Consider the following 11,518-nt stretch of genomic DNA (forward strand, 5'->3'; position numbering starts at 1 on the left):
AAGACGGGGGGGGGGGAGGTTACCTTCTCCCTGCGTGCAGCACAGAACTGTATCCAACTGAAGTAGACATTACAGAAACTGTTTCTTGTGATTCCTAATAGCCGGCTATCATAATCATCATCAACATGAGCATTGAAGGTGGGGTCAAGGTCAACGTAGTCGTTACACTGGAGTGGCGCAAGGGCCACGCGTAGCTCTTCATTCTGGCTCCACTGGTCGAGACAAGGGGAACGTACTGTGTAGTATATGATACTCTGAAATAGAAAACATAGATGGCGCTGGTTAGTGTATGAAGTCAAGGACTATGGGAGGGGGTTTAAAGGGCACAGCTACAAAGAGGAGTCCTGCAGGGAGGGGATAGCAGATGTAGGGGTTGTCAGGGAACATGGATATAAAGGGTCACATTTGCTCAACCTGTAAGGGCCACAGTAATGCAACCCCATAATAAAGCACAAATACTACTCAGTAAACACTATACTATGACACTGACCACTACAACAGTATAGTAGTGACTACTATACAACAACCACTACAACAACAGCCCAGTGGCCATTACACTACAACACCCATTACTACAGTGAATGACTGGTATACTACAACCCATGCCACTACAATAATCAATAAAGTAACTGCCATACTACCACACTTACAACTACTATACCCTAGTGACTGCTACACTACCGCAACCCAGTCACCACTACGCTATAACCCGTGCCACAACAATAGTTAATAATGTGACCCCCATATATACTGCAACACTTACCTTGATGTAATAGTTGATTAGTAGTTTCCGTAGGTCAAACACCTGCAGCATGGTGGCCGCACTGTTGTCACTGATACTGTATCCTTCTAAGATGTAGTTAGTGACCATCACCTCCCAGGCCAACCAACGTTGGTTAAACGCTGCATTGAGGGACAAAAGGTGAGGGAGATGACCGAGTTCACAGCAACAGAAACCTACAGAACAGAACAATGACATGACAGTGATGTAGTAGTAGTAATGGTGGTGGTGGTGGTAGTAGTAGTAGTAGTAGTAGTAGTAATGGTGGTGGAGTAGAATGTGTGATGATTAGTGACTTGTGTTGTGTGAGGCTGGATGGTGGTGGTGGTAGTGGTGGTGGTGGCTGTGTTGTCAAAGATGTTGTGGTGTGGAAGTGCAGTGTGGTAGTAGTGACTGCATCATGTGGTTTGATATGCAGTGTAGGTGGTGGTGGTGGTGGTGGTAGTGAAGTGTGATGGTGTTACATACAGAAATGGTTCAAATACATGTTGTGCCACATACAAAGCAGGTGAGTGACTCACATGTCACTAAGTGCCATAAGCTCAAAGATATCTCTGCGTCACTGACACATTGCTGGCACTGTGTGCTGTATGCACAACATAATTGTGACTCTGGCAAAGAGTTGTTACTATGTGCCATACATAGTAGTGCCACTGTGTACTATGCATAGAGTAGTGATACAAAGTGTGGAGAGTCACAATGTGCCATTTACACACAGTTGTGATTCAATACACAGTGTGTCACACGCATACAGCAGTAACTTAGACAGAGTGGTGTCACAGCATGCTGTATACACACAGCAGTGATCTAGACACAGTGAGGTGTCGCAGTGTGCCATAAGGACCCAGACAGTATATGGTGACACATTTTGACAATATAAGAAACTACAAACACAATTTTACCTTCATCGTTGTTGACTTCTTCTGTGATAGCTTCCACTTCTCTCTGTTGGCAGTAGGTCCCTGGAGGGGAATAAATAGAACACAGTAATTACAATGGGTCCCTGGAGGGGAGTAAATAAAAAGCATAATTACAACTACTAGATTTTGGTGTTGATTCCAACCTACACCCAACCTGACACTACCCGCAAAACCCTACGAAGGGTCTGTATGTGGGTACAAAGACGAAGAAAAGGGTGAGATGGAGGGAGCAATAATGATGCATTTTGTTCCAGAAGATAAATTTAAGGACATATTTGAGATTATGTCAGTGCATGGTTGCAAGGCATTACACACATACAGGCCCACGCACAACACACACAGGCTCATGCACAACACACACAGAGGCCCATGCACAACACACAGGCTCATGCACAACACACACAGAGGCTCATGCACATCAGACACACACACACACACACACACACACACACAGAGGCTCATACATAATACACACACAGGCCCACGCACAACACACACACACACACAGGCTCACGCACAACACACACAGGCTCACGCACAACACACACACACAGAGGCCCACACACAACACACAGAGGCTCATGCACTGAGACATACACACGCACACACACAGGCTCATGCACAACACACACACATTGATAAATAAATGAAATGACAAAAAAAAAAAACAGGAGTTCATAATAACATACATTGGCATACAGCTGTTTATGCTACGAGATTTGTACACCCAAAATTTAGATGATACAGCTTCATCAGAGTATGAACATGTACATAAACACACACACAGAACAGAGGACAGATGCAGGTCCAAGTGTGGACACATTAGTATATGACTGACCTCTTCTGTCAGGGGACACATATAAATATATATCTAGGGTTTTACACACACCACAGCATCTATGCCTTCTCTAACTCTAATAGAAATAGCAGCCAAATTTCTTCCAAAGCACATTGTTCCATCTTAACAATGGGTAACAAAGATACATCGGATGTTGTGGTTGTAAATGAATTGTCATCATCATCATCATCGTCATTTAATGTCTGCTTTCCATGCTGGCATGGGTTGGACGGTTTGACCAAGGACTGGTGAGCCAGAAGCTGCACCCTAGACAAAAAAAAAATCGGAATAGTTGTGGTTGGAACATGGACGTCAGATGATGATGAAGACTAATGTCTAAATAGAGAGTTTCTCAGCAAGAATTGGTTTAAGGCCCCATAGTTCTTAAACAACGCAGTTTGCCATAACCCAATGGCTGTATGAGGCTCTTGAATCTCTACAACAATCACAACAACATAAACAACTAAAGACAATAGTAAAGTGACACTCACCTCGGAATTCAAGTCCTCTCAGTTGAAAGGTCACCAGTCCATTGCCAGTTTCAATGATGTGTACCAAAGCATTGAGATAGTCGGATGCCATGATGAAACAGTCTCCTTGGCAATAGTTCCCCCACCGACCCATCATCACATCACCACAGAGGCTGTGCTGCAGTGAGCGGGTCAAGTGCTCGTAGAAAATGGAATTCAAGTTGTTGTCATCTGCACCTGGGCCGAAGTGAGAGGTGGAGAAAATGGGAGTTGGGGGGAGAGAGAAAGAAAGAGAAAGGAATTAGATAGAGATGGTGAAGTGATAGGAAAACAACAGCAGCAATAATAACAACAACAACAACAGCAGTAGTAACAACTATCAAGGGACCTTATATGTGGTCATTCGAACTGTTAGAAACAACAGCCAGATTTACTCTAAATCATACCCAGTATGCAGAGAAAGGGATTGGGACTGTGGCCCTTAAACTCTCCACCTTCCATGAAGGATGGATTTTGACACTGTTTAGCACTGTCTCCCTTCAACAGTTGCAGGAAAAACAAGGGAGCCCATAGGTAGGCAGTGTGGCATGGTTTCACAGGCCAAACATATCAAGTACATTACTAATGTCGTGTGCAAGAGTTGAATGAGGGCTGACTTGGGGCAAAACAACAACACTATTAAGGTACCCAATACTGTCGAGAGTAAAGAGGTAAGAAGCAATTGTAGTCGCTTCCTTTCCCTAATGATGCCACTGTGCATGAGAACAGCATCAACATCACAGATTCATATTTAATCATCTTTATGAATCAAATGATTTGACTACACAAAGGAAATCAGGGCAATAGCTTACCGGAATCGGTAGAGCATCAGACAAAGTGTCTCTGATGTTTAGTTAAGGTTGCTTGTATGGACAAAGGGGTAAGGGTGCAAGGGAGGGAACTCTAACAGTCACGAGTAGTAGTATTAGTAGCAGCAGCAATAATAATAATAATATCATCATCATCATCATCACAAGTATCAAGTAGAACATAGAACTGACCTGGATTGCGCTCCAGTTGAGATGCTAAACACGTATTGCTATGATCAACTCTTTTGGTGCTGAAATAGAGAAGAATGGCTGGCATTAGATGAGCGTCTTGGAGCAGTTTGGGCATGGGTTATATTAAAGTTTTGTTTTTACAGAATGAAGTGGGAGAGTCTTGTCTCAAAAAGATGGAATGAAAAGTCATGTCTAACATGACAGAATGAAGAACCTTGGTTAATATAGCAGAGCAGGGAGTCCTGGTTAAATGGATTGGAGAGTCTAGTTTAATAATGTAGAGTGGAGAGTCTTATCTAATAGAAGTGAACTAGAGTAAAGATATTTGGAATTTTAAAAAAAAGTGTACAGAATCAAATTTTTGTTGGGTGACAAGTTGTTTTGATATTTCTTTGAGAATTGTAAAGAAACATAAAAAAGCACAGAGTTGATGAATAGAAACATTCTCTGCCACCTTTCAATTCACAACTCACCTCAAACTTATTCCCTCGCATATACATGCATATACTGTAAAAACCCATGTAATTTACGCACTTTTTTACACAAAAGTAAAAATAAACTTTAGGGGTGCGTAAATTACATCAGAAGATTGTTTCGAGAATTTGTTTTGAAATTTTTTGTTGTTGAAAAAAGACGTACAAAATGTAAAAATTCATACCAGAAGTTGATTCATTTAATGTCAGAATAAGTTTTTACAGAAAAAATAATGGCTTAGATTACACGTAATGAAGTTGACTTTTATTTATGATGGACAGTATAATGCTTACTTTTTCTGTATAAATTTACTAAAACCACTAAATGGTTAACTAGTTTCTGAAGTCTGACATTCTTGCTGGTAAACACGGTCCGGGCCATATTTTACACTGCTTGAAGTTTCTGCCTATCACAATGGAGCACATATTTAATTCTTCCTTCACGATTCATAAATTCTGCCCATGCTGACAATAATGGTAATGACAAATTTGAAAGTTTGCTTGACATTTTATAAATGTGAAAGGGATTAAGATTTCGATACTCCATATTAAAGGTTCCGACAAGAATAGGCAGAAAAGAATTCTGTTCACATAATCAACTTGATCAGTCACCTTCCTCTGTCAGTTGAGTAAAGTGTCATCCAAGCTGATGTTTATTGGTAATTAAACTTAATTTGCAACACCTGTGCATATTTATCAGCTTTGTTTTTGTTGGTAATTCTTATCAACAACTTTTCCAGCAGTATGCTAAAGACCGGACATAATCTCTTGTGGGCAAGAAACGTAAAATAAGCTTTAATATAAACAACACAAACAGACTGTGACTTAATAGCTTTCAATGTGATACCTGGTAAACAGAAATTATTTGTATTTAATGAAAAGTTAATAAAATCTAATCAGAAGTAAATGAAATTATGCTAAATACAACTAAATTGAAAACCATTTTCCCCTGGCTATATTGGCAATTCTTAAAACTTTTAGGTGCAAATTTTACATTAGTAGAAGCTTTTTTTTAACAAATTTTATCCTGTAAATCACCTGCGTAAATTACATGGGCTTTTACGGTATATATTTATAAGTCATTAATATATATATATGCACACACACACTTTCTTACATCTTATTCTCTCTTTCTCTCTCTCTCTCTCTCTCTTCACCACCCCAATCTCTTCATCATACTCTTCCTTTTCCCCATTCTCTCTCTCTCTCTCTCTCTCTCTCTCTCTCATATCAGTTACTTTCACTTCTGCTCCACACACTCTCTCCACAATATTCGCTCTCCCTGCCTCACTCCCTCCAACCACACAGCTTCTTCCTCCTCCTCCTCCTCCTCCACCACCACCACCACTGCTACTTACTTGTAATCTCGTTCCCAAAACTTGACAGGTCGTATGTAAGATGTGATGAATATGGCACTCCCAAGGAATGGATTGAGAGGTGTTGAGAAGATGGCAGATATGGCTGCCTGGACAAACAGCATGGCAGAATCTGAAAAGATTTCTGTCAGGAAAATATAACCAAGACAATCATAGTACAATTACCCACATACATATACATCATTGCTTTGCCCAGATTTTCCATGCTGGCATGGGTTGGACAAGACCTACAGAAACAGTACTCTACAGCTGCATGTTTTTGCTGTTGATGGTGACTGTAAATAACATTGGTTGATTCTACAGAGATTCATGTTTGGTGACTATAACAGGAGTTTACATTAGAGTATTCTTAACCCTGTCAAGCCATGTTCTAGTCACAGCAAGAATAGTTTCAATCAAATTCCCACTTAAGTGGTAAATCAACAACACATGTAAAAAAAAAAGAAGTTAAAATACAAAAAATAGACAACGGATAACATTACAGTTTTGTAGTCAAGTGTGTTTATAATAATAATAATACCTAGATGACCAAGTGAGTAGCGTGTGGATGCTCTGAGAGCATAGCTGCTAGAATAAGAATAGCCTGGGCAAAGTTCAGAGAGCTCCTACCTCTGTTGGCAACAAAAGGCCTCTTGCTCAGAGTGAAAGGTAGACTGTATGAGGCATGTGTGCCAACAGCCATGCTACATGGCAGTGAAACATGGGTCATGACTGCTGAGGACAGGTGTAGGATTGAAAGAAATGAAGCTAGTATGCTCCGCTGGATGTGAATTGTCAGTGCGCATATACGACAGAGTGTAAGTGCCCTGAGAGAAAAGTTGGACATAAGAAGCATCAGATGTGGTGTGCAAGGGAGAGACGACTGGGCTGGTATGGTCATGTGTTACATACGGATGAGGACAGCTGTGTGAGGAAGTGTTACACCCTAACTGTGGAAGGAACCTATGGAAGAGGTAGACACAGGAAGACCTGGGATGAGGTGGTGAAGCACAACCTTTGAACATTGGGCCTCACAGAGGCAATGACAAGCGACTGAGACCTTTGGAGATATGCTGTGCTTGAGAAGACCCGGGAAGTAAAGTGAGATTGCAGCTGTGGCCAACGCCAGTGTTACATAACTGGCCTATTAAAAAGTACCCTTGAAGCGTCAGGTGATATGATGTGCTTGAGAAAACCCAGCAAGCCAAGTGAGACCGTAACTGTGGCCAATGCCAGTGCAGCATAACCAGCCCATTTAAGAGTACTCTTCAATCATTGGGCAATAAACTGTGATTGCAAGGACCTGTTGAATCAAGTGAAGTCATTGTCAAGGCTGATGCCAGACCCACTGAACTGGCATCCGTGCCAGTGGCACGTAAAAAGCACCATACGAACATGGTTGATGCCAGTGCCACCCGACTGGCTCCTATGCCGGTGACACATTCACTACACTCTCAGAGTGGTTGGCGTTAGGAAGGGCATCCAGCTGTAGAAACTCTGCCAAATCAGATTGGAGCCTGGTGCAGCCTCCTGGCTTACCAGTCCTCAGTCAAAACTGTCCAACCCATGCCAGCATGGAAAGCAGATGTTAAACGATAATGATGATGAATGAAATTATTGTATATAGTGCTCAGGTGCACTACAACTCATCAAAGGTGCATGTACAGTACATAGAACTATGTACAAAAGAAAGGAAAGTGAACAGTGATTGAGTCATGATATACAGGTGTGCTTGCGTATGGAGTAGTGGGGGGGGGATATCAGGTGTAGTGTTGATGAATTTCAGGAAGCATGGAGGTTTTAAAGGATGCAATGTCTCGGCAACTAACAACTGATGCAGTTAGTTTGTTCCATGCTTCAGCAACTCGGAGTGTGAAAAAATGTTTCTGAAAGTCATGGGAGCCATGCTGTTTTCTGACTTTGTAAACTTGCCCACACGTGTTAGACACATGGAGCTCAAAAAGGTGTTCAAGGGGGTTGTTGGTGCAATGGACTCACTGTTAATGGTGTCTCTCATAACTGTCGTTCATTTATGCTTTTAATTGTAAAAATGCCGATTTTGTAATGTAATAAACATGTGGTGAGGCCAGCACTTCATCTTGTAAATGAGCAAATCCTAGACTCTTTGGATTTGGGGAAAATATTTGTCAATATTTATTCTTCAGATAAAGAGTTTACACTTACACTGACAATGAGAGAGATTCAAACAATCAAACGAGTGAAAGCAATGAAGAAAGTAGCAATTCAGGTGAACAAATACAGTAGTTGAGAGAAAGGCTTAAAAATTATTCTCCAGCATTTTTCTTTTTTTTTGCAATTCTGTCAATTAGTTTGCTTAATAAATACAGTAGTAGTGAGAGATGGTCCTATTGTTGTTATTCTCCTGAATATTTTGTTATTCTATCCATTATTTTGCCTGCAGTCGTTACTCTTGAGCTGCATTTATTTATTCACTTACTTGTTTCAGTCATTTGACTGTGGCCATGCTGGAACACCACCTTTAGTCGAACAAATGGATCCTGGGACTTATTCTTTGTAAGCCTAATACTTATTCTATTTCGCCAAACTGCTAAGTTAGAGGGATGTAAACACACCAACATAGGTTGTCAAGCAATGGTGGGGGTACAAACACACAAATAAATAAATAAATATATATATATATATATATATATATATAACAGGCTTCTACTATAGCCTCAGGCTTTGGTCAGCCCAAGGCTATAGTAGAAGACACATACCCAAGGTGCCACGCAGTGGAACTGAACCTGGAACCATGTGGTTGGGAAGGAAGCTTCTTACCACAAAGCCACGCTGCGCCTATGCAACTATTTTTATGCTCAGGAGCCCAAGTAGGGGGTAAAGTTAGACTCAAGGGCCCAGGTCCAAAGTGGCTGATGCAAGGTGAATATAACAATGGCTGATGCTGTAGTTTTGTTAGTGTAAGGTGACTATAAAATGGTTGAATGTAGCAATGGTGCCAATGCAACAGATGCTGCACAGTAAAAAGGATACGTGGTACACTGAATGGCTGAGCGAATGCATGGAATGCCGAACCCCAGGTGATTTGCCATGGGGCAATGTAGGTTATAATGAACTTCACTTTCAGCAGCAGATCACAGAACTGGAAATAACAAGAGAAAACATTGTTAATAATAATTAACAATAATATTTGTCCTTCTGTTTGTTTATCGTCTTTTTCCCATGCAAGCAAGACTTAGACAGAAATTCACTTTCAGTTAGGATATCAAACCCTTCCTGTAGGACAGTGCTTCTCAAACAATCCAATGTGGCGTATCAGCATTTTTTTTCCCCAATGTGCCAGGGCGGTAATATTTCTTACAAATATTAATTTATACCGGAAACAATATATATAATGAATATAATGAAAGTTGACAATTTTTTTTTTATTTTATATTTATTTTGTAAACAAATAATACACTATTTCATAAGCATTTTATAATGTTTCTTTCTTTTCTGGAAATTCGCCGCGTACCGGCAGCTGATGGCTCGCAGACCAGTGCCAGTCTGCGGACCACCACTTTGAGGTGCACTGCTGTAGGCAACCCTCACCTGCAAAACAGGTGAGAGATTTTATATATTCCACATGACTTTGAAAGCATAGATTGATTGATCCCAATGTGAACAAGAAATGTCAACATTGCCACAACTTCACTCAAATGGTGATGAGCAAAATATCAAGATTCTTGCATACACACGCATACATACATACATAGAAACAATGGGCTTCTTTCCAGTTTCCACTGCCCTATTTCATTTTCACTCACAAGGTATTTGGGTCAACTCGCAGCTGTAGTAGAAGACATCAGCCAACAGCATCCACACAGTGGGACTGAACCCTGACTACATGGTTCTGAAGTGAACTGTCTGCCTACACACACACACACACACACACACACACATATATATATATATATATACACACATATGCGTACACACACACACACACACGCAACAGAACTCAGTAGTTCACTGATTAAGCATTTCTATCAGGACAGCAATTTTTAAAAAAAACCAATAATGCCGTTTCACAATTACTAAACAATTAGAAAGAGAGAGAGGAGGGGGGGCACCTACCTTACAAAACAGGATTGATATGACGAAGTAGTCCAAAAGGAATGTCTCTGAGGCTGCCTTGTAGTCATATTTGAAGAAGAGAACGGTGAATGCCAAGATCATATGCTGTTTGAGTGTGTCGGAGAAAGCAAATCTTAGCAGTTTCAGGCCACACACCACCACAATCACAGAACCAAAACTGGAAATACAGAAAACATGACATATTAAGGCACTGCTTGGATGCACATCAATGCTGCTGCACCTAACAGAAGAACAGAATGAAATAAAACAACATACAACTCATGCAAACACAGCAGACAAATATCCATTATCATCATCATTTAACATCCATGTCTCATGCCAACATGAATCATGGACAGTTTGACAGGTACTGATCGGTCCAAGGTGCTCCAGTGTCTGCTTTGGCATGGTTTCTTATCACTGGATGCCTCTCCTTAACAATAACGATGCCCTTCTTAATGCCATTTATTTGTTCATTTTTACATCTATTTTCCCATTCTAACCTAGATTGGACAGGGACTTAATTTGAGGCACCACTCAACACCTCCAACCCATTTCCATCACCAACTCTGGCAACCGAGTACCTGGTCTTCAGCTGCAACACATTTTACATCATAAAAACCACAACAACAACAACAAGCGTCACTTACTAGAGTCCAAACTTCTTCACTAAAAGAGGTGCAGACAGTGTTAAGGCACAAAGAAAGACAACTGGGTAGACAATGTTCCGTTCCACAAAGCGTAACCATATATAGAGCTTCTCGAAACACATGATTGGTGCAGGATCTGCAATAGAGAGAGACACAATGGGAGCTGTTAGGACAGCAAGGTATTACAATGGGAGCACAAGTTGTGTAATTATAGACCTGGAAGTTATGAACAGGATCTGTGAGAGAGAGAGAGGAGACAGACAGACAGACATATGATGGTAGTTGACGTGGGAAGGAAGAGAAAAAGAAGGCAACAGGTAAGTTGCATTTTATGAAGGAGATGGTAAAGGACCATGGAACTTGCCAACACACTGCACAAGACAAGACCTGCCCTCACATCCAGGAATGGTGAAACAGATGTTAAAATCTGTGTGTGTGTGTATCATCATCATCATCATCATCATCATCATCATCTAAAGTCCATTTCCCATACTTGTATGGGTTGGACAATTTGACAGGAGTTGGCAAACCAGAAGACTACACCAAACTCTACTGTGTGTTTTATCATGGTTTCTATGGCTGGTTGCCCTTCCTAATGCAAACCACTTCACAGAATGTACTGGGTGCTTTTTACGTGGCACCAAGCAGCAGTGGACCCCCTCGACAGTGGAGAGTAGTATTGAGGGAGAGAGGTGTTTAGCATTAGAAGAGAATGGGGCTTCCTCAGAAGAGGAAGAAGAGAGAAAGATGTGACAGAGATGAGGTTGGGGGGGGGGGCATACACTCAAGTTATAGTGGAGTGGACCAGGAATGGGAGAGGGTGAGTGAGTTCACAAGATTTTGAAAGGAGAGTGGGAGCTTGGTGGGGTAGGGAATTAACAGGGGCATATTGTGTG

At 41.2% G+C, this 11,518-nt stretch overlaps 1 protein-coding gene across 6 annotated transcripts in view; it reads right to left on the reverse strand.

Annotated features, from left to right (window-relative positions):
* The window catches only part of LOC106881599 (pecanex-like protein 1), a 105,495-nt gene that overhangs the window by 10,156 nt on the left and 83,821 nt on the right, over positions 1-11,518 (reverse strand). For 5 of the 6 annotated variants that reach the window (XM_014932059.2, XM_014932061.2, XM_014932057.2 and 2 more), the window contains 9 exons: positions 10,623-10,758; positions 9,973-10,150; positions 8,890-8,998; positions 5,881-6,010; positions 4,050-4,108; positions 3,031-3,246; positions 1,684-1,743; positions 764-957; positions 24-254 (listed from right to left, as the gene is read on the reverse strand). In XM_014932059.2, coding sequence (XP_014787545.1) covers positions 24-254; positions 764-957; positions 1,684-1,743; positions 3,031-3,246; positions 4,050-4,108; positions 5,881-6,010; positions 8,890-8,998; positions 9,973-10,150; positions 10,623-10,758 — 1,313 coding nt within the window. The remainder of the gene's footprint in view (positions 1-23; positions 255-763; positions 958-1,683; positions 1,744-3,030; positions 3,247-4,049; positions 4,109-5,880; positions 6,011-8,889; positions 8,999-9,972; positions 10,151-10,622; positions 10,759-11,518) is intronic. The other variant, XM_014932060.2, reaches the window with a different exon arrangement.

This window comes from Octopus bimaculoides, chromosome 6 (genome assembly GCF_001194135.2).
Source record: "Octopus bimaculoides isolate UCB-OBI-ISO-001 chromosome 6, ASM119413v2, whole genome shotgun sequence".
Lineage (NCBI taxonomy): Eukaryota > Metazoa > Mollusca > Cephalopoda > Octopoda > Octopodidae > Octopus > Octopus bimaculoides.